Source organism: Nylanderia fulva, unplaced genomic scaffold (assembly GCF_048542155.1).
Source record: "Nylanderia fulva isolate GAGA-0341 unplaced genomic scaffold, ASM4854215v1 Scaffold49, whole genome shotgun sequence".
Classification (NCBI taxonomy): domain Eukaryota; kingdom Metazoa; phylum Arthropoda; class Insecta; order Hymenoptera; family Formicidae; genus Nylanderia; species Nylanderia fulva.
Window position 1 is genome coordinate 355,669 of NW_028190576.1, and position 24,688 is coordinate 380,356.

Genomic DNA, 24,688 nt, shown 5'->3' on the forward strand with positions numbered 1-24,688 from the left:
TTGTTAATGCGTTTGCACGCGATTGTGGCCTATTCTATACGTCTTCACTAAACATGTAATCGATGAATTATGTATACACATTCCAGAAACTCAAAAAATCACTTGTTTGACTCACTTAATTAAAAATGGAATACAAAGATTTAGGCGAAATGGAAAATTTGATATATAACAATTGTTCTTAATTAAATAACGACGTAGCCCCGCGCATGTAATGTATTTTTATATCTAAACAGCAAAATGTATTAACTCGACGAAAACAAAGACTACAAAAATTGATTTAAGTGTCCATTATCGATCATATAAAATTCTCAGTAAATTTTTCTCTCTCCGTTTTCTGTGTTTGCTAATCTTATAATTTTGTACTATAAAAATCTCATTGTTTTAAAAATTCGAATATTTAATATTCGAATATATATTTACATGATCAAAATTTTGACAAATATTAAAAAATTTTCATTGATTATCTTTCTATCTCTAAGCAAAACTTATACGATCAATATTCTGATTTGAGAAAAATATGTTTTTGCGTTTGAGAGAAATTAATTTATCTTATATAAAAAAAGGTAATTGTAATATACTATTCAATAATAATGCTTATTTTTATTTTAAAATAGACAGCATTATCTTTTGAGATTTTACATTTTTAATCGCAAATTGTTTATAATTTATTTCTATCGATCGAATATTTCTATATATATTCTATGGTATATATTCTCGCTAAATATATTTTTCAATTTAATTTTAATTCTATATTTCTTTACAAATGCTTATTTTAAAGATTGTATAAATAAATATCACATTATTTATCATATTTTAAATATAATAAATTTTTACGAAACAAGATTTTGTAATACTCTATTATGAATTGTGAATAGAGAAACCGCATTAATTTAGAGCTTTTGGAGAGTTTAATAATTTGGCATAAACAAAAGATTATGCTGGCACATAAAAACAAATGCACAATGCTCAAAAGATCGAGATTGTCTATGTGAAACCGTTAAGTAATAGAAAAATTTTATTGCAAAAATCACGATACCTCGATCAATATATACATACGTGTAAAGAATTAATACCTCGATCAATATATACATACGTGTAAAGAATTAATAAGAAGAAAAAGAGCGTAAAAAAATCACAAGAAAAAAAACTCCAACATAACATTGCCTTCGAAAACGCTTTCGACTTCGTACATAATAAATCACTCTGTTAAATATACACTTACATAACCATTAAAATACTTAAAAATTTATAATATAAAATTTTGAACTTTTTTTATAAATATTTAATATAAATTTAAAAATTTTTTCAACTTCTTTATTTTAGTATTCAAAATCAAATCTCATATATGTGATAATCAAATCTTAAACACTTTTTAATAAAAAAAAATCTGTCTAAATTTAATTAAACAAACTCTTAATTTTTATGGTAATTTTTTTTTTTTTAATATCTACAATTTGGAAATAAAAGAATAAAAAAATGCCTTTCTCTGTATTTAAAAAAAAAACAATTTAACTTGAAATTGACAAATCTGTTATTAAAATTAAAATCAAAGATCATACACAACATATTGCATTATTTAAGATTATTTGATGGGTATGATCTAACATCTGTTAAAATCTTAAATCTATTAAAAAATGATATAATATATCTTTGTTCCAAATACACACACACTGCTGGTTTTAAATATAAAAAACAGTATCAAAAAAGATGATATAATAAAAAAGTAATTATTATATATGCAATATATATTATTGATTAATACATTAACCCAGCGAGAAATGATTGGTCGATTCGATCAATTTGACATCGATTCAACGACGAATCGATGTCGATTCGGCCATCATTTCTCACTGGGAATAATTAATAAATTCAATATCAATATGTATAAAAATAATATTTCTCTTAAAGCGCTGTCTGGTATTTTTCTACCAGAGATGTAAAAATTAATGTATCAAGTATCAAATAATAGTCTTTCATAATTTTTTAACTCCTTGTTGAAATGGCTTATATACTTATAAAAACAGCGATTTTAACATAATAAAATGTTAAGTTGTATCAATAGGTACTATTGTAGAGCAAATATATTAAATGTATAACTCATATTAAACATAATCGAACTGTGATCAAGATATAACTCAAGAAACATTATGATGGAGTGATATTTCTTGCACAAATATGCTCTGATTAACGCAATACTATTTGAAATTGAAAAAATAAATAAATAAATTACGAACAAAATTGAAACTGTCAAAATTAATAAAAATAAAAAATATTAAAATAAAATAATGTATACTTTTTCTTGCGCATACGACAAAACAAAAAGTTAAATCCTTTAAACACAATTGTATTGAAGACCTTTGTGAATAAGTCTTACTGCCTGAGGCATTCTAAAGTGTATTATCAACATTATGTAAATCTGTATAATCTAAGAAAACATTATAAATATATATATATATATATATATATATATATATATTCTCTTCAATATTTTGATAACAATTTTCATATAAGAATAAAAAATTAATTTACAACTTTCACGTTGATAATTTAATTAATACATCGATGAAAAATATAAACTATTTGAATCATTTCTTGCAATACTAATCGCAACAAACAACCAAATCTTACTAAAATTATTTTAATTTTTTCAAGGAATTTAACGATATTGTTCGCAACAATATATCTTTTTGGAATTTAAAATTTTTCGTATATAAAATGCAACCAGTTATAGTTCTTATATGTAATTCATAAACGACATGTTGAAACAGATAAACATCAGTGTAAAGTTTTTAAGTCAGTGTAATTCTTGCATGCTACTTGTTGTAACATATTAATAAAAAAAACATTCTTAGATCAATCAAAACTGCGTCTTTTTAAAAAAAAATATAAGTATATATATTTAATTCTTTATTGTTTACACATCTCCCGCGAGTTAAATATTAGTTATTACAGTTATATCGTTAAATCATTCTCATAATTTTTTAATAAAGCATTTTTATGTACGCGCAAATATGGTTTTTATTTTTAATTTATTCAATCCCTAATATACTATATATTAATTGAGTTCCGCATTGTTTAGGCATCCTATGTAAGTATATAATATAGAATAGTTTTTATATTGTACTTTTTCATATATGTGTACTCCAAAATTTTGAAAAAGTTAATTATCGCAGCTAATGATTAACTTATTAAGAAATAAAAGAGCGCGCCATTCCTCAATTTAATATTTCAAAAAATAATATAAAGTCTATTTAAACTCACTTAATATTTTTAAAAGAAATAATTAACCAATTAGCATTAATTTGTTGATTAAATTTTAAAATAATTATATGTTATAAAAGTAAAACAATATGTTTTAAATAATATAATATTTTAAACTCGATTAATATTTTTGACAGTTATCAGCTGATTTCTGTCAAAAAATATTATTCGACATGTTATTCGAAACATATTATGTGTTTGTTCTAGTATTTTAAACAAGAAATAATGAACATTTAAACACACCATGGACATATGGCACCATCTATAGAGAATTACTATCACTAACAATATGGGATTTTAAAATTGTCGGTAAAGAATTTTACCCGCGATCTTTTCTAATGCATCGTTTCTTTCACAAGAGAAATATGTGAAATAATAAAGAAATTATTATCAAATGCTATTTCTCTTTATTTAATCACGCACAAAATAATTGAATTTAAAGAAAAAAATATATTTGTAAAATTGCTCAGATGACATTTTACATATTCACTCATCACTGCTTACAATTAGTTATTTTTAATGTAAAGAATTTTCATATTTATATACAACAAAAAGCATGAATTATAACATAGTTAAAGAAAAGTATAATAGATTTTTAAAATTTTTTGTCATTATCTTATTAAAGCTAAATATATGTATAATTTATGCGAAGCATTTAATCAAATTTTTTTGTAAGAAATATAAAAAATATATCATGCTTCAGCAAAATATATACACATATTTTATTAGTGCACACATTCTTCTTCAATTAAATTTAATTTATTCCTTAAAAAAAGGTCATGAAAAAATTAAATAAAATTTTTTCCATGCAAATGATTTGATTCTAAGTCGCGTTTATCGATTTATGTATTGCATGAAAGGAATTTCAGGTGGTGGATGATGCCCCGAACTGCGCAGGTGGCAAATCGTCTGGAGTACACGCGAGAGAGAGGTAAAGTTGTCGGATCAGCAGAGCGAAACGTGATAGCCGAAGGATGGAGAACGAGAGGGAGGCCACAGTCTGGCGGCCCAGGTGTAACTTGCCGCTCGCTCAAACAGTACATTGCCGGACGCAATACTCGACACGCGGTTCACCTCAATGCTGTGTCGTTTCATATCGCCATACTGCGTTTTTTTTCCGATTCGCGAAAAAGACGCGTTCAATACGCGGTTTTTTAAATTAACGAACAATGTTATCTATAGCTAAATCCGCGAAGTAGCGAAAGACGCGCGAAATGTCATCCGAGCGATTTCATAAGTGAGTGCATCTCTGCTTTGTTTTTTTTTCTTTTTTAAAGGATTCTTTTATGTATATGTGTGCGCTCGTAAAATTGCATCTCAAGAATGTACTTCTTCCTCTTTCTCTCACTATCTTTGTCCCTCTTTTGCTTCCTTCCCTCTTTCTTTCTCTCCTCTTTTTCTCTGCTCCTGTTTTATACACGCGCTTCCACGTAGAACTTGTCTTGGAGTCCGGAAAGTGAAGAGAAATGTCGTGGGACAAGTACTCGCCTTGGGATTGAAAAAATCTCTGAGTCTGACTATACGGCTGATCGGACGAAGCGATTCGAATGCATGGAGAACAGCGACTAACAATAAGTCCATCAAAATTCATAAACGCAATATTGATGAAATTGATAAATTAGATAGGATTTATACAATGCAATTTTTTCTTTAACATTTTATTTTACTGACATGAATATGACAGAAAACTCTTTAAATCTCATCTTAATTATTTGGTAGTTTTGCTGTTGCGTCATTCCTTTTTGCAATAAATAACCAGTTAAAATTTTATTTTTATTTATATTTGATAAATTTTATTATTTGTATTTTACGAAGTATCTTAAATTATTTTAAAAAAGCGGAGCTTTATCAAGTTCATTATGATAAAATTGTGTCAAGGTGTAGTAAACACCTAGGACAAGAATAAAATAATAAAAAAAATTGATTTCTTCATATTTATATAATTGAATATAATTGATATCTAATAAGTTGTTAAAATAGTTAGACACGTTTAATAATGTATTATACTTTTATAACATTTATTATCAGATAAATAAAAAGGACGATAATCGCAATAAATAATATATGCGATTTATTAAATATATACTTATCAAAGAAAATGAAACTATAGTTATCTCTACACAAGTGCAGAATAATCGTGACTGCAGACTGCTTTGTTACAGTATCGTGTGCATCGGAAGAGCGCGTGCGGAATTTATGCATGAGAAGAGCTCTTATTTCATTCACCACAGAAATTTATCGCTCAGATCATCTGTAGAAATTCCAAGCGTTTCTATTAACTTTTACTCCCAACCAACAGTGCTGTGCAGTACCACACAATTGATGTGCTAATTTTACGGACAATACGATATATTTTGTCGAATTTTTAAGATATTTTATATTACGAAATTTTTGTCTATAAAAGTCTTTTTTTAAACGTCTAAATTTTCATTATTTAATTTAAAGAGAAATATTAAAAATTTATTTTTATTCAAAATACTTCAAATTAAGTAAAAAAAAATATTATTTCTTAAACTAAATCTTAAAAGTTTTAAAATGATCATCAAATCTTATAGTATAAGTATAATTTCAAAATAACAAATTATTGGGAATATGTAAAATTTTCGCACAAAATGTACTTTATTAATCATTCATTTTGAAGAATTAATATCAAAAAAATTAATGCAAAAATATATTTTATTTATATATAATATTAATTCTTCAAAATAAATTATAAATATTTTAATAAAGTACATTTTATATAAAAATTGTATATATTCTTATTAATTTATTTTATTTTGAAACCAAGATTTGATCATTTTATAAATTTTTTGAAGATTTATAGTTTGAGAAATAATAAATTTTTTACTTAATTATTAGAGTATTTTGAATAAAAGTCAATTTTTAATATTTTTCTTCAAATTAAATATATGTATATAATTTTTGCATTGTATCTTTTATATTACTCAGGATTAATTACACAACTGAGAATCTCATTACTTAATGTTATAATATATATTGATGATATCATAATTGATGCAGTACCCAGAAATAATACTTGCTAATATGCAAAAATCGTTTTTTCATAGAACACAACATCAGCAGACTGAAAGTGTCTTATTTGCCTCGAAAATTGCATATATATTTCCTTCAATGGCCAAATTTCCCTAATTGAAGAAGAAAAGAAAAACACAAATGCTCATACGCTCACATTACTAATGCGAGCACTTTAACAACTTACATCGTAATTAAAATATTACAAGTAACATGCCGCGAATAATTAGGTATTAAGAAACATGGATATACATATTTCGCGATGCTTTCTGTTTACGATAAAATCCGCGTTTCTTCTTTAAGAAACGTGATGATAATTATAATTAAAACACCGACACGGGGTTTAAATCAGATAAATACTGCGATAAATCACACGATAACATAACAGAATTTTATGATACCGTATTTTGAAGAGCAAAAATATGTTCTCGTTATATCAAAATATATATGTATATAAACACATATAATATACATACATAAAAATTGGTGATTAAGAATTACAAAAATATTATTTGTCAAAAAACATCGTATCTTCATTTGCTTGCAATTTTCTATAAATATCAATATACTGTCATTTAATACGAACCGCGAATTTAAGAAATTGAATTTAAAAACATTTGATAGATCGAACAAAGAACGGTATAACGCATAGGCTTCTCTTTGTCAAAGGGCCGCTCGAGAAGGAGCATTGGACGTTCTGAAAGAAGTTACGAGAAAGGATTGCAACACGCGAGATGAAGGAGGAATGACCCCAACATTATGGGCAGCCTTCGAAGGTCACATAGATGCCCTAAGACTGCTAGTCACTAGGGGGTATGCAAGCATATCTTATTTTTCTTTTATATCCTAATTATATATAAGTACGATCCACGTCATATTTTACATTAATAGTTAATGCACGTAACAAGATATTCTCATCTGACTGCATGTAACGTATTTGATTATTGCAACTTATTGCAAACCAAATGCGTAAGATTAATATCATATATATTGTGATAAATGAATAAATCGTGCAGCAACACGACCATATTATAAGTTACGAAAGCAATATATTCGGCATCAAAGTATAATATATTCGGCAGAACATACATACATATGTATATATAAATATGTAACTTCGTGTTTTATCCACTCACACGAAACACATGTGCCTATCAAGCACGAGGTCGTCGTGCCCTATGAACACGACAGCCCCACTAGTATATATGCTTTATAATTAGTACTTACCTCAACCACTGCTCACCAAACATGCGGGGACCCATCGCTCGTGTCAGCTCCAAAATACAGGAAACTTCCTCAATGTTTTTAATCGTTTATCACAAACACTACTCGAACACTTGCACTTGCACACTTGCACACTTGTTTCTGTAACATCAAAAACGATCATATTAATCATATTAATAATAACTATAACATCTGTACATAAATATAGTTAAATAAATTATTCGTTTTTTAAACGATTATATCAAGGAATAAGTTAAATTGAAAAATATATAGATTTAATAAAAATTACAGAGCTATATATTAAATTAATTTTATAATGAAATATAAATCTCCTTGTTATATTTTATAATACAAAACGGGTGCAAAAACTTGAAAAATACAAAGTAAATAAAAATCTTTTTTGGCTTCCTCATTAATAAAAATGATTCGAAACTGCTAAAGAATATATCAGAATATTAAGAGATTTTGAAATATGTTATATATGTATAACACAATAAATAAAATAGATATATATTCAGATTATATATATATATATTCACGTATAATATTATGCATATAATAATTATAATTAGATACACATTACATTGCATCAACGATAGTCATTAATCCAATATAATAAAAATAATACTTAATAAATGATATCAACTAGCCATCTAAAATAAATTTATAATAAATAATTAAAGTTTAGATGAAGAACTAATCAAAGATCTAGCCAAACAAATTTTAACAATATATTCAACAATATATTTTTATTGAATTTTTATCGAATGCGCTTTATAGCAACCAAAATAACGATTCAAATTGCATTATTTCTCCGTCATCAAGCCTTTAGTCCTGCTACTATACTAGCCTGGATAATATATGTGCGGAACCGGAAGTACGCATTGCAGGTGTCCATCGAGTGCACGATGGCGGAAACCGTGATCGAACGAATAAAAAACAATACAACGCATACCTAATAAAGTAGCAAGCTCTATATATGTATGTATGTATGTATATACATATATATATATATATATATATATATATATATATATATATATATCACATAATTAAAAACACATAAATAAATGCATACCATATTTGTAAAGTGATTGGAATACACTTCTCTTGTTTCATAGACGAATCGATATCACCAAATTTCGGGAAATTCGTCCAAAATTTGTCCGCACACTCCAGTAAATTCCTAAAGATTTAATAAATATAATTTATAATTTATAATTTATAGTTTATAAATTTATAATTATAATTTGAAATATCAAACTATAACACAAAGTAAATTGCAATGTTAATTTCTAATATAATCACACAAGTAGATCTCTATTACTCATCATATTTAATTATGAAATAAAAATTATTATTATTAATTTTTTTATTTCATAATTAAATATGATGAGTAATAGAAATCTACTATATATATATATATATATATATATATATATATCACGTAATTGAAAACATAAATAAATACATACCATATTTTTGCGTGAGATGAAATCGACGATTAAAATATATTTTTCTCATTTCGAAAACGAATCACCAAATTTCAAGAAAAATCCGTCCGAAATGTACAACCATCCAGAAACTTATATAACCCAGAAAATTCCTGAAAATTTAATAAATATATATATAATTATAATTTGAAATATTGAACCATAACACGAAGCAAATCGCAATATTATTTTCTAACCGCACAATTATCAGATCTCCGTCATTACCTCGCGTTATATATATACAACTATAAAATGAAAAAGTTAATACTTTTCCGACATAATTAACAAGTTATATACCTTTTCCTTTTCCAAGATGAAGTGAGCATCCGAATTCTAAAATCTTATCAATAAGAGATCGATGCTGAACTGTGCGGAAAGAAATACGCGCGAAAAGTTACACTCGCGAAAAGAAATGCGTACGCGGGTACCAGTTTTTAAAAATTATATATATGCAAAAAGCAGTGCTGCCAACGCAACAATTTTATCTATCATTCGATCGCCTTGAACCATAAATCATAGTAAAATATAGAGGGTGCGTTTCAATTAGATATTGCACTATCTAGCTTATTATTGTTAGAAAGAGAGAGAGGTTGGGTTTGGATGAGTGTAATTTTCTCTCTCTCTCTCTCTCTCTCCCTTTCTCTGTTTCTTAATGTAAAAGTATAGAATATATACATATATAAAAATAGAAAAGTATGCATATTATATATTTGTGATAAATAATTTATATTTATTATATAATATATATTTATTGTATATATATATATATATATATATATATATATATATATGTATATATACAATAACTGTGAAATGAAAAAGTTGATACTTTTCCGACATAATTAACAAGTTACCTTTGCCTTTTCCAAGATGTTATGAAGTCGTGAGCATCCGAAGTCTAAAATCTTGTCGAGAGATAGATGCTGAATGAATTGTGCGGAAAGAAATACGCGCGAAAAATAACACTTTCGCGAGAAGAGACGTGAGCATGGGTACAAAGTACAAGCTTCAAAACAGACAAACGACGAAAAACAGTGATGCCAATCCGAGAATTTTGTCTATCGCTCGGTTCTTCTTCAGTCATAGATCATAACAAAAATATAGAGGGCGCATTTCAATTTGATGCTGTACTATTATATATCTAACTTCTTAGAAAAAGAGGGAGTTTTGACGAGTTTCTCTCTCTTTCTTAAAATAAAAATAGAAGATATTTAATATAAAGGTAAAGAATATATATAATATGCAAAATAGAAGAGGAATCATAAGTTTAAAAAATTCAATATATATTTCTGAAATTCGTTTAATCGATCTCGATCGATTAATGATCGATGTGATTGACCAATCACAGTTATTTATTTTTAAGAAAAATTTTTCATTTACGATTGGAAAATATACAATAAAGTTCGCAGTCTATACTTATTATTATCTATGATCTTGATTACGCGCGACTGTTCGATCAGTTGTCACTTGTCACTCGTGTTTATTGTTGGATGCATTATCAGATGCGTGCAGATTTTTAATGTACTTTTTTAAACACATATTAATGATATATATGAGATGCACCGAACGCTATTATTGAACACGTATGTAATTAACGTATGCAGATATGATAATATATAGATATAATTTTTTTAGAGAGAGAAAAGACATTTCCTTTATATTTAATAAACAATTATTGAATATATTATTAAATTTTATATTATATTTAATATTATTATTAATTATATTTTATTTATATTTTGCATACTTCTTTTCTTTATGAACTCTGAAAAATCTGTTTCGTATATATTTATTTCGATATAGTATATATATATATAATTATAGTTATATTGTTTTATTGTAATGTAGAGGTGATCCGGACAAGACTGATTATTTCGGTAATACATGCTTGCATCTGGCAGCGGCGAGGGGTCATGAATTCTGCGTGAAATTCCTGGTGAAATTTGGTTGCAATATATGGTCATTGGACATCGATCGACACTCCGCCCGAGAACTTGCAGCGATAAATGGTTGTGAAAGAATTCTACAGTTTCTAGATCTCGCCCAAGCCGATCAAGAATTAAATAATCGCAAGAAAAGTCGGTTGCTCCGAGAAAAAGCAGAGAAAGAAGCAGAGAAAAGGTATATAATTGCGAAATAATTGACCTGATATATAGAATATAATCCGGATTTTAATTTATGACTAATTAATAAGAAAATGTTATTAATAATATTTTATATGTAATACTGTTTAAAATATATAACTGTACTAGTTTATTTGGTTACAAAAATAATCAAAGATCAATATTTTATCAATAGCTTATTATCATTATTTATTATATGTTTTCTATTTTGAATATATGGATTTTAATATTAATTATAAAAATATTTCTCTGTTATATATAAGGCTGAAAGATTACATGAAAAAACAAAAGATGGCTGAACTTAGGGCAGAAAAGGAACAGAAGAAACTCATTAAAAATCGTGCTAGATCGGACTTCGACACAATGAATGAATTGAATTCTCAACGATCTGGCGTATTGACCTTTAAAGGCCGAATGAAACCTTCGCCGACATTTAGCGATATTGTTGGTACCACTACGAAGAAACACAGCAGCACGGTATGTCGAAAAGCCTTAGCGAAAAAAGCCGCCAACGACTTCAAAGTCGTAGAGGTAAAAAAAAATTGAAAAATAATTATTCAATTTTTTACACGAAAAAATATGAAGTTAATTTTTATAATATTACTTTTTGACAGAATAAGAAAATAAAAACAATTAATAATAAATGTATATTTAAAAAATTTTTAAATATATTGCAATAAATGATAATTCCCCTTTTTGCTTAATTTAATGATTCATAAATTATATAATTATAACATTATATATCCATTGTTATAGGTTGAAATGAATGGGAAAAAATCCATTCGAAGTCTGACCGGCGTTCGACGAGATTCTGAAGTTATGTACGTAGGCACATATGATACTGAATCTCAACATATAGGCAGAAGAGGAAAGATCTCCGATGTATGGGGTACTCTGAGTAAATCTCAGAGCACGCCCGATCTCTTAGGTGAAAGGATATATGACGAGGAAGAGGAAAATAGGGAAGAAGAAAATTTGAACATTGCAAAAGACACTGCTTTCCTTCAGGAACCGGCCAGCATTTTCAAACGACCTGGATTCGGTTCGGTAGCCTTCAGAAGGGCGGTTAGTCTTAATATTTGTACCTGTAAATCCGTAATTTAATTTATAACGAATAGTTGTAAATTTGTCTCTAGTTCTAAATTTGTCTTAAAATTAATAATAAGCTAAAATCATAAATGAAAAATCTTCAAAATTTTTTATAATTTCAATTACATATATGCACACATAGACATTCTCTTTTTTTTCTTTAAATATATAATTCATTGTCAGCTGTGATAAAGATTTGTAGCATATAACACGTCTTTTATTTACTATTATTATTATTATAATTCAATACTTCTTACATATTGTAATGATCTTAATCTCATAAATGTAACTGTATAACATATTGTAATTTCACACGGCTATCTTTGCTATATAATTCACCTCGTAGAAATCGGTATGCATTATGCCGTTGCGTTCTCTTTCATAACGAAGTGAATTATTATTTGTTCCATTCCATTTGAATCGTGTGTGTGATTCAAGATAAACAAAGAAATGAGTTGCGAAAATTATTATGGGAATTGTTATGGAAATATTGGAACTTAATGCTTTAAACGATTACACTATAAAATATTTATCGGCTGCATTAAATAAATAATTATGCGACGAATAGATTAAAAATAATAAAATGGACTAATTAATTTTTTCCATATTTATTGCATCAGAATCATGATTTTTATTGACAGATAACATCTACGTTGGACAATCTGCCAGTCACACAGATGGACGTTCAACTACAAAACAGCAATCTTTCTGGAAATGGTTCTACAAATGGATCCATAAATAGTAACAAATTTAGTCCAAATGGACATAATGAAGAGATCAGTATAGGAAGTGCTGGTAGTTTGGCACGTAGGCAAAGTTCCTGGGACGAGGATCTGCTTTCAGGTAAGTTAAACGAACCTTACAAAGTACAATTGAAATAGATGACCCATGTTCTATAAAAAGAAACATGATCATTGATTATCCTCCTTAGCTGTTGCTATGCCTTGTCTGCAAGAGAATGAAATATCATTGTTAAATTTATCTGTAAATAGAAAGTGAAGAAACGGATGAGGAATGGACACCTTTGCAGAGATTTTTAGTCGCCAATAATCTCACATCTATACAATCTATCCTGGAATCAGAGCAAATCGATCTAGAAGCTCTAATGCTGCTCACCGAAACTGATATAGCAGCCCTCAAACTTCCGCTTGGTCCTAGACGGAAACTTACTAATGCAATCGCAAATCGGAAAAAAGCATTGAGCATGCCGGAGAGTGTTATTAAGGACAGTAAACTATAAGCAAAATATATTGAATTAGCCATAGAAGATTATTGCGTCGATAAAATTATCCGTCCATCTACAAATGTATGACAAGTAGTTTATAAATTGATTTATAAAAAACAAAAATTCTTAATTTTTCTTAAACATTAAATATCAAATATCAAAGAATTTTTTGAAGATTTATCGAATTAATTATAAAAAAATAAACATTAAAATAATAAAAAATTATTAAAATTATTATTAATTTTAAATTTATATAATCATTTGAATCATACATCGGTAGCGCCATTAAAAATTTAGTAATTTGTCATATAATTTTTATCATATATCAAGATAATTTTAATATCGAACTCCCTTGTGCCTTGTAGTTTTTAGTTTACTCAACATATATATTTTCTCCACCATTTACTATTATAAGATAATAAATTTAAGTAATCTTATTGGAGAGGGAGACGAGGACTAAATTACATATTATTACATATTATAATAATCGTAAATAATCGCCAGAAAGAAGGTATTGAAAATTAGGAAAAGGAACTCTAAACACTCGTTCACTAAGTTCAATAAGTATAATAGATAAGATAAAACAGGTAGACAGTTTATGCCATAATAAAAATTCAATACATACTGCCATAAAATATATCACTGCTAATACTTAACATCAATTTGACAAGTTAATTAGATTAACATCAATTATACACGAAATCTCAAATGTTTAACATAATTAATACACATTAATTATTTATATTAAATCGTCGAAAAAAAAAAATTAAACATTACAAATATTTTTAATATTATTTTAACGAACTTTATATTGTGTAATAATCAATACATTAAACGTTCCTTCTTTTATGCGTAAAGCGGAATTATTTTTAAAAAATATGATTCTTACAAGCAATAATAATAATAATAATAATAATAATAATAATAAACGATAAATATATTTCAAATAATCTGATCTATTAAATGATAATAATTGTATAGTGAATTATGATTTTTATAATCATATCTCAAACTTAAGTGAGAAAGTATTGATAATTATTAAGATATGAATTAGAGATTATAGTATTATACATATATATTAACTTTCTAACATCATGTATAATGCACATTATATCCACAAATAGCAGAAGATGTACAAAATATACATCTGGATGTACAAAATGAATGCATGACAATAAAAAATGTACAAAATGAATATATAACAATAAAGTATGTATAGATGTACGAGAGTCTATTCGGAACAAAAAAAATGTAACAATAATTATAACGTGGACAGGAAAACGACCACGAGGAGCTTCTTTCTCTCGTGATTTATTTGTAAATGATTATCTTACAAACAAGAGGCGCAAAAATATACAAGCTTCTTATGTTCGCAAGAAAGTAACAGCACCATTTCACGCCTTATTATGAACGTATTATTCGTGTCCAAGGCGTTATATTCGTGCAAGTCTCATGTACACTCATTTTTGCAAAAGTGCACCAATGCAACTTGCAGTAATGTGCATCAGAATAATAAAGGAAGCAAAGAAGAAACGCTCGTAAAAAATTTTTTGGTGCTTTGCGTTTATCAAACGTATGTTTATACGTTTCTACGCGTTATGAATTGTACGAAATACAATATAATTGTGAAAAATATAATACACAAGTGATTCCTCTTCACTCTCTTCATCTTCATTTTTTAACTTATGAATATACTATTACATTGAGGGAGAAGAGATTTTGTATATTGGGGGAATTTCATTATATTTTCAAGTATATATTTCTTAGAGACTTAGTTCTTAGATTTTTAGTCTGTGTTTCTTAGAGACATCTGTTAAACGCATCTCTCCATCATTATATTATTATACATTTACATATTTTCATATAAATATATCGTTATACTTATAGAAACATAAGAAGATATTTTTTTCGCATTTTGACATAAATATCTTTTATACTCGATTGGCTTAACATAACTTCATACAAGCTTAGTTTGTCGAAACTATCAAATTGTATTAAATTATATCAAAAACCGATTTTTAACACCAATTTTAAAATATAATTTTTTCAAAATTACATAACATATATTTGTTTCTTGTACATAAATTTAAAAATAATATCTTAATCATCAAAACAATTTTAATTTCAAATTTGCTCGACGCATTGTATCTGTAAATATATTATCTTATAATGGCCCGCAGATTTCCGACGAGATAATTCTTCCATGAGAAAGGGAAAGCTCCTCACATGTGGGAAAATTTTCGCTGATCTCAAAGTGTCGTCTCGTACGCATTGTTCATTTATTACGCAAGATGGGAAAATGCCAATTACATCGATGAAATCTGTTAATATTCAAGTCATTAACGAAAACTTACTCGCTAAAAAAGGAGCATATAATAATTATCATCGATCTTAGTTTGTAATTTTCGGAAGAGAGTAAAAAGCTATATATAAGTAAAGAATAACTCTATCTCGTATCCTTCAATAGTATTCGTAAATATAATTTGAGAAAGTAATTCTCGAATTTTTTTCCCAAATAAATCAAGAACAGATGTTTCAATTATACAGCATTACGAATACATGAAACGGAAACGAAAATTGATTTGTTTGTAAAGTTGCCTCGACATCACTGTGTCGAATTTGGTGCGCTCGCTTATGTAAAGTGTACCTAAGTATGGCATCTTCGCATAAGATATATATATATATATATAGATATATATATATATATATATATGATTGTATATAAATATATATATATATATATATATACCTAACAATAAGTAATGTATTACTTTCTTCTATCATAGAGTTACGAAAAGAACGACATTTACACAGAAAATATTTTTGACAGCGCTGAAATGAGCTGGAAGGAAGAAACGTGTTAAAAACGATGCAAACGTACAAATTTTTCAATCGATCTTTTTACATCATCGTGAAAGCAACGCCTTCCTTCCATGATCTGCATATACAATAGACATATAAATGGTTCGTTCGCAAAAAATAAATTCTCCACGGTTACTGTGTATTCTCACTGACGCGAGATTGACGTATCGTCATCAATCTCGTCCAGAAAAATGTAATTGAGGGTAAAAAACCCTCGACATTTTGCTAATTGCCGATCGCACGATATTACTGATAAATATCATTGTTAAAGCTATCGCATATTAGTTAATACTAGTAATGATATTAATTATTAGCGATATATCTATGTTTATTGTAATTAGCATATGTGCTATATTTACAACTGAACAATTTTATCCCTTTCATATAAATGACGCTCGAATAATCTTACAAAGAAACGAAATACAAATTGACTTCTATGTGATTTTCGAAGAACGGTATGACTATTGCAGATCAATTAAGCTATAAAAGTAAATCTTGCACTTATATAAATCGAATTCGGTAAGCACGAATAGCAATTCTGTTGATTTGTCTGCAGCCAAAGTTCTCTTATTTCAGCCATATTAAATTATAAACATCAAATATAAGAAATCACACTTGTAATTTTTTTTGTGGCATACGTCTAAATTAATTACCTTTCCCTTACACGTATATGCGTTCAATAATATAAATTGATAAAATATATTGATTAAAAACTCTATTCTATTATTAATAAATGTGCATGTATGTCATCTGCCTAGGAAAAATTTTTTTATATATAACAATATAAAATTATATAGAAATATATAAAATTATACATATAATCGCAAAATTATATATGAAATGTGACCACACATAATTAGATAAAAATGCTTTTTTCTGATTATATAAATTTGTATATATAATAAATAAGTATTTTTTCATATACATAAATATATGTTTCATATATAATTTGACATGATTATATATGAATCCTTATAATTTATATATAAATTTATATAATTATGTATAAAAATAGACATATTTCACATATAATTTTACGATCATATGTATAATTATACAATTATTTATATATAATTATATATAAAAATTTTTTTCCGGGTGCATATATTTCTTCAAAGTAAAAATAACCTTTATGAACTTCATTAAAGTTACTATTTTAGAGCTATTTATTTATCTATAAAACAGAGAAAGAGCCTTTGATATATTTTATTAATCTGTATTATCAAACGCGCGAGCATGTTAAGAAATTAATGATTTATTTCGACATATTTTCTAAAAGAATTTATATGATTAATATGTATGACTTCTCATTTTAAACATCATAATTTAATAATGGATCAGTAGCTTTAAAATTGATGTACATTATATGATATAACACAATATAGCATGATACATTATAACATGATAAGATACGATTTTCTGTGACGTATATAAACATATGCGTTATGTTAAATTGATAATGACATGTAAAGATAAAGATTAAGAACAATATGATATTTCGAATATTAATTGAAGAAAATATTTTATCGTATCGTGAAAATATTTTATCGTATCATTGTCGAATAATTTAAAATAACTTCAGACAAATAATTTAAAATAACTTCAGACGCGATATTTAAGTACAAAAATGGGAGAGTGAATTTTTATAATCTGAAATGTATTTTTTTTTATTATATTCTTCTATTAAAGCTCCTTGATTGAATACTATTTTGCGAAATTAGATGTAATTTTAAAATAAAATAATATTTTGTTAATTTTGATATTTATAAAATTTTATTTTACTTTATTTCTTTCAATAATTCAAAAATAAATAATATAACGAATTGTATAACTGTAAATTTCTTTAAAACTTTTTTTCTTCTTAACATCTAATAAATCCTTAAAGTCAGTGTTATTTTTTATTCTTCTTTCCCTTTCACATCTAATAAGGAAACATGCAAGACCAAATCTCTTTTATGTAACCAATATTTTTAAACATTTTTACTCAATTTTAAGTTTTTTAAATTAAAATCAAAATGAAAATTACCATTATCATAACTTTTACAGTATAGTAAATATACGACTGTTTTTATTGTATCATATAATGTAAATCGATTTTTAAAGTCCTCGAAAATTCAAATAGAAGCAATGTAGGACATATTAGCTAGAAATAATGTACATTTACAATCAACCATATTCATATTGGACATGTATGGGGCTCTCACTCTCTGGCACAAAATGTTAAACGCACAATCGTTAAGCGTTTTCTTTTTCCATTAAATACATTGCTATATTTCTATATGTATATATATATGTGTGTACATATACACACATATACATACATATACAATGGAATCATTATCTCATCTACCCTAACAAAGTCTACGTTTTGCAGAAGTTTTTAGTGAGTGAACATGCGTTATGTCTTTATGGAGCTAAGAAGTATTAAATCCAATTTTTGTATTAACGTAGACCTTTGTACGGGATGTAAAAAGCTTGATATCTTTTTGACGGTCTCTTCTTGTTTTAAGAAAGGATAAATCATAGTTATATTATCCCATGACTTTTTCCTTGCTATATTGATATTAATTTGTTATAATAAATTAATTACACGTGCCTACCTGCCTTTTATTTTGCCCTTTATCTTGCTTGTCAAATGTGATCTTATATTAGAAATTTGGTTTATCATAATAAGACTTCTTTGCTCTTGCAATGAGATCTCGTCAAGAGATATTATCGATTATATTTTCGTAATATTCATATCTACTGCATTTCATATAGAGTTAAGAAATAAAATGTTTCATTAAATATTTTGAATTATATATTTATATTTCTCTTGAAATGTCGATATTATATCTCGTAACTTTGAATTGATAAATAATCATTATTTCAGTAACATAAAAGTCTGACCACGCAAAATTAAAACCAAAAAATCACGCAATAATAATTTTCATTTATGATGCACATGATGAAATGAGAGCGTAAAATGTCCAGAAAACAATGCAAAAAATGTATAAATAAACACCAAACGAGAAAAATAGCATACACACACATACACATATATGTACATATACTGTAAATATATATTATTTATATTTTTTATATAATTATATAATACAAATATATAATAAAAGTTCAAATTTAATATTCAGAAATATTTTAACAATAGAATAAATGGGCTAATTTTGATAACTGTTAAATGAAACAAAATGTGACCAAAAAATCGAAAATTTTATGTATATCATAATCGTATGACTTTTTATTATCTAAAAATTACTATTATAATGAACAAAAACTTTAAAAGTGTTTACTCCTATTCTCTCACTGCCGCATTAATCATAATTTTAGAAACAGAAAATTAAAATCTATGAATAAAAATTTTCCTTCTATATGTTAAAATAAATTAGTTTTTTGTATACATATTTATATATTCAATAATATTAATAAAATATTACTATATTACTAAATACTATTTTATAGTATTCTACTATTATATCACTATTCTACTACTATAAAAACTATTTTTTATTAATAAATATATATAATTTATCTGCATGTGCCTTACATTTCCAATAGAAATATATCTTATAACAATTTGCCAAGATTTATGTAGCAATTTATTAATCTACAAAATGTAAAGTCTTTAGTATACTTTACCAATTTATATTAGCAAATATAAGTGGCAACATACAAAAAATTAATCTCAATGTATTTTAAGAAAAAAAACTTATATAATTTTTTTATTTCTAACATCAGAATATAATATAATATCAGTGAGAGAGCCAGGAATCTTAATGCAAAAACAAATATTTTACAATTATTTTTTTGCTTTATTTTGCCATAAACTATTAATTTTGAAATAACGTAAAAATATTCTTATTTCATCGATTAAAAATTTTAATTATTTATTATATAAGGAAGCAAAATAATGTAGAATTTATAAGAAAATAACAAAATTGATTAACAAATACCAAGATGCTTATTATTCACTGTAAATTTGAATATACATATTGATATATGTATGTTTATATAGACTTAACATTTTGAATAGCGTCATATATTAATTCTTCTAATAAATTTACAGATCAACAATATAATAGTCTTGTATATTTTTACATGTAAGAAATTAAAGAATTGTGGGTACTTTGAACAATATTAAGACGTAAAATAACGTAGTTATGCGCTCTCGTTTCTTTAATTTTGTATACACAAATATAACAAAATGCATAATAGTTTCTAAATTTTGATAAATCTAACATATATATATAAACACATTTTTGCATGTGTAAACTATATGCTTATTTTTTGTTCCTGCATTGGCTGAACTGTGCACCAGTGTACACTAATTCATCAGTGCAAAAACAGAAAACAAGCTAATAATATTAATAATATTAATAATATTTTGCCAATATTTTGCCAATATATTACCAAAATAAACATTTCACAAATATATATACATATTCTGTGACTCTGAATGTAAATTATAAGTTATATGCGTCGGTCAGAACTAACTGTACAAGCATAAGAATTTCAAGAGATTAAGTGATTTTGAACATGATATAAATCGAGATCGGCAGCAGAAGCTTGGAGATATATACGAACGTACTTACCTGGCAGTGTGAACCACTACCGGTTTCCTCCAATGATTAACACATAACCGGGAGTTATGTAGAGGAGCTAAGTTATTAGTCATTAGTCGGGTTGATTAATCAACAGGGAGCGAGAGAGTAAAGCTACCATACGCATCGCGCGCCGTTACAGTGTAGTACGCGTACGTTTGTGCGTGGGTGATCCCATATCCACGTCATGCGAAGCGGGTCGTTTATGATGTCGAGCCAATTCGTTGTTAATAAAAGCCGATAATTCGGCTTGTCTTCCGCTACGTCGAGATACTGGAGAACCTGGAAAAATACAATATTTCTAATACATATAAAATTTTATTATAAGTACCTTGTTCAATGTACATCTGTTCTGTATTATTGTAATTATAATATTTTTATTTTATGCTTTACTATAGATGTTAAAAGACAACTAAAAATAATTAAAAAATAAAAACTAAAAAAATATTGCTATTTAGTTTTTTCTTTAATATATGCATGATAAATAGTATAACATCATTAAATGTAAAATGCTTCCTCATTTTTGCCAATCTATGGTTGGCAGCAGTCAGGAGTAAAAAACTTATAAGATGTAATGATTTTAAATTAGAAGAAAGATTAAAGAATTAAATTCGAAGATAGAATATATATATACCAGATAATGCAATGGCTTCCCTAAATGTATGTAATTCAGGATCTGGTTCACTGCCTGTTGGTGGTGCTGAAGCAATAACCATACTTGGCGTTTGACTCTGCGACGATGGAGAACCACATACCATCATACGAGGTTTAGGTGAACTCCTGTGATATTGCATCATATTAATTAAAAAACAATCAATATTATTTATTTGTTAATTAAAAAAATATAATATATATATATAATGCCAACATATACAATAGTTCAATTTAATAATAAAGAACATTTAAAATAAAGAAGACAAATCTGCATAAATGTGATTGCATGATGGTAACTTTCAAATTTAATATGTTCAAAATAAATCATAGTGAAGACAAACCTATGTGGATGTGGTCGAGGTGGTGGTGGCTTTCCAGCAAGATATGCAAGAAGATCTTCCCTGCGAATCATACGTCTTTTTTTTCTAGCCCAATTCATTATTTCTTTACAGTGTTTCTGTTTGCCCATTTCCACTCCCAGATCACTACATCGCCTCATACAATCCACCGAATCTGTTTAAACAATTTTTTGTTAATTACAGACGCATATAAAGAAATTTTACATAACATATTTCTGAAACAAGTAGTCAAAAGCATATTTTGCTTGTATAAATAAAAAGATATGAATGTTACAAACATGAACAGTGGCTTTCTCATTATTTGCTATATATGAAAAGTTATAATAATAGTTTGCCAAAAAACATATACATATTATATATAAAAGTACAGATATATATATATATATATATATATATATATATATATATATATATATAGATATATTTTGTAATGACTTGTCAAAAATCTTTATATGTAGACATTGCAGTGATTTAAAATTAAATTGCTAAACAAGCTTAAAAATAATTTCGACTTATAATAATTTACACAAACAAGCTAACTTTATATTATATAATGCAATAAAATTATATATTTATATATTTCATAAAATTATATATTTCAAAAATCTATACACATAAAAAAAATTAGAATAAAGGTACATCGACATTTTCTGATTTTTCGCTATTAATAATATAAAATTGCATTCATTGTTCAGTAACAGCTGACCCTGAATGTGGTCAGCCATTATAGATGCTTATATGCAACTTCGTAAATGACGGTCATATTTCAAGTATAACAGACTAAAGGTGCGAGATGGCAAATGATTAAATGTACAGAGAAGCGCTTCAAAGCGCTACGGCACGAGAAAATGAGATGGCCGAAGAGAGAAGGTGGGGATGGCCATGCGTTTATCTCCAGGGGTCATTGTTGACAATGGGAGATCAAAAAACACGAACCTTTGTATAATGATGTTACAGTACCAGCGGCAGTCTGAAAGGGCACCCACAGTGAGACGCCCAGCGTACGGTCTGCAAAATGGTATTTAAAGGAATAATTTAAAAAGGTTATCGATGATATCCGTAGAATCTGTTAAAAGGCTCCCGAGAACGAAAGATCGCCATGTGTAACGATATCGTTCTCGTAACCTTCGCGACGTGACGGATATGACGCGGAGACTTGAATAAAGTACCACGCGTTCGTAGCGACTAAACGTCATCGAGACACAAATTCCGAGTATTTTTTTCACCGAGAAAGAAGGGAGGGGAATAACATCGTGTTGGGAACGTGGAATCACCTTTGTACAACTGGGCGATGGCCGACGCGGCGGTTTGGAATTTTGTCCACATCTGCTGGGAGTAGAGCTCCTTCTCGTTGTGCAACTGATTCTCGTAATCGGGCTCGGACTCGAGCGCCTCGACGCACTGCTGTTCCCAGTTGCTGTACCAGAGGTCCATTATCGGATCATCCTCGCTCCTGTCGTCGCTCATCGCTGCCGATTCGCGCGATCCTAGCACCACCTCGCTCTCTCGGTTCACTCGCTCACTTCTCGACTCGCTTCACTCGCCTCACGCACGCACGCACGCAGGCACGCACACGCGACGCATGCACGTGCACTCACACGCGCGCGCGAGTGATCTCGTCGTCGTCGTCGTATGCGACAAGGGAACCAGAGCGCCTCGCCCACACCTACTCGAGCTCACACACACATGTGTGCGCTCGTATATACATATGCAGCTACGAATTACCTGAATATTGCATTCGTTCTCGAACGATCGAGACTTGGATGATAATTGATGATGATGATGAGGATGATAACAGCAACGTTACACTCGCGTTTCACCCAATCTGTCACTCGTATTATTCACTTACGCTCTTGTTTTCGCGTTGCTTGACGTAACAAAAACGACATGTATAAGGACGCCATGGCTTTGCTCACAATCAGCCTGGAAAAGTCAAGTCGGCCATTACAATTATACACTTCGCTTTCGGTAGCCCGAGTATGCACGATCATTCGATATATCACGCACCTTTCATTACTGTTCAATATGAAGTCCGGGTGAATAACTCCATGGAAGGAGAGGAAGGAATGACAGGCGTCCCACTTGGGAGAGTCTATATGCAATTTTAGCTCCCCTTGTAGCGTATCAATGGAAAGGATACACAGAATGAATCGCGCATTTTCGTTCTTTGTATGTGTACACTCACTAAATATTATCTCGCGCTTAGATTTCTGGCTGTCGAACAAAATACCATGTACATATACGTACGTTTACTAAATCACTAAATTCTATGTTGGAACGCGAGCGCCTCTATATAACCTTTTATAATAGAGTAAACCTAGATTTTCTTCAAAACATACGCGACTAAATGCGCATGCGCACATTTAAAGGACAGTTACCACCTGGGGGTCGATTGTGTAATTTTTTCTAAAGTAAAAATGTGAAAAGTGAAAAATTTCTTCCAATCACACATCGATTTTATCTTAAAATCAATGCGTGATTGGTGGAAATTTTTCACTTTTCACGTTTTTACTTTAGAAAAAGTTACACAATCGACCCCCTGATTCATTCCTTCTCTCTCTCTCTCTCTTAAATTGCCTCATGTTTTTTAAATTTTATCGTTTCAAAGCATATTTTTTCTATCTTACTTCCTCTATAAAATGTACTGAGCTTAATTCATTATATATGTACAAATTTAATGTATTAAATACATGTATGAGAATTTAATACATTAAATATTGCAAGACAGGGATCGTAGCAGGATTTTTACACGAATAGCTATACATGA

General features: G+C 27.9%; 2 protein-coding genes and 1 long non-coding RNA gene across 5 annotated transcripts; 1 reads left to right on the top strand and 2 right to left on the bottom strand.

The window, feature by feature from the left end:
* The first annotated feature begins 4,233 nt into the window (after nucleotides 1-4,233).
* Sans (SAM_USH1G_HARP domain-containing protein Sans) lies at nucleotides 4,234-17,059 on the top strand. 3 transcript variants are annotated; one of them, XM_029314646.2, is made up of 7 exons: nucleotides 4,234-4,498; nucleotides 6,964-7,107; nucleotides 10,860-11,132; nucleotides 11,398-11,665; nucleotides 11,891-12,199; nucleotides 12,865-13,066; nucleotides 13,216-17,059. In XM_029314646.2, the coding sequence occupies exons 1-7, from the start codon at nucleotides 4,476-4,478 to the stop codon at nucleotides 13,461-13,463; spliced, it is 1,467 nt and encodes a 488-aa protein (XP_029170479.1). In that variant the 5' UTR covers nucleotides 4,234-4,475; the 3' UTR covers nucleotides 13,464-17,059. The 3 variants fall into 3 exon arrangements, with proteins under 3 accessions (XP_029170479.1, XP_029170481.1, XP_029170482.1); XM_029314648.2 differs by having other exon boundaries at nucleotides 11,398-11,611; XM_029314649.2 differs by lacking the exons at nucleotides 4,234-4,498; nucleotides 6,964-7,107 and adding an exon at nucleotides 10,432-10,594.
* On the bottom strand, nucleotides 7,524-10,015 carry LOC114940124 (uncharacterized). The gene is made up of 4 exons (XR_003821387.2): nucleotides 9,866-10,015; nucleotides 8,994-9,124; nucleotides 8,597-8,704; nucleotides 7,524-7,659 (listed from the first exon to the last, which is right to left on the bottom strand). It is a non-coding gene; the product is annotated as an uncharacterized LOC114940124 (long non-coding RNA).
* On the bottom strand, nucleotides 14,659-24,214 carry LOC114940075 (HUWE1-associated protein modifying stress responses). The gene is made up of 6 exons (XM_029314555.2): nucleotides 23,929-24,214; nucleotides 23,196-23,844; nucleotides 22,858-22,929; nucleotides 21,904-22,075; nucleotides 21,543-21,688; nucleotides 14,659-21,190 (listed from the first exon to the last, which is right to left on the bottom strand). The coding sequence occupies exons 2-6, from the start codon at nucleotides 23,386-23,388 to the stop codon at nucleotides 21,045-21,047; spliced, it is 729 nt and encodes a 242-aa protein (XP_029170388.2). The 5' UTR covers nucleotides 23,389-23,844; nucleotides 23,929-24,214; the 3' UTR covers nucleotides 14,659-21,044.
* Between the last annotated feature and the right edge of the window lie 474 nt (nucleotides 24,215-24,688).

Excerpts from the sequence above, each read along its gene's own strand:
- Sans (XM_029314646.2), top strand. The coding sequence starts at position 4,476 with ATGTCATCCGAGCGATTTCATAA. Across the intron at positions 7,108-10,859 it reads AGACTGCTAGTCACTAGGGG|AGGTGATCCGGACAAGACTG; the intron begins GTATGCAAGCAT and ends ATTGTAATGTAG. Across the intron at positions 11,666-11,890 it reads ACGACTTCAAAGTCGTAGAG|GTTGAAATGAATGGGAAAAA; the intron begins GTAAAAAAAAAT and ends CCATTGTTATAG.
- LOC114940075 (XM_029314555.2), bottom strand. The coding sequence starts at position 23,388 with ATGAGCGACGACAGGAGCGAGGATGATCCGATAATGGACCTCTGGTAC. Across the intron at positions 22,930-23,195 it reads CATCGCCCAGTTGTACAAAG|ACCGTACGCTGGGCGTCTCA; the intron begins GTGATTCCACGT and ends ACCATTTTGCAG. Across the intron at positions 21,191-21,542 it reads GGAAGCCATTGCATTATCTG|GTTCTCCAGTATCTCGACGT; the intron begins GTATATATATAT and ends GTATTTTTCCAG.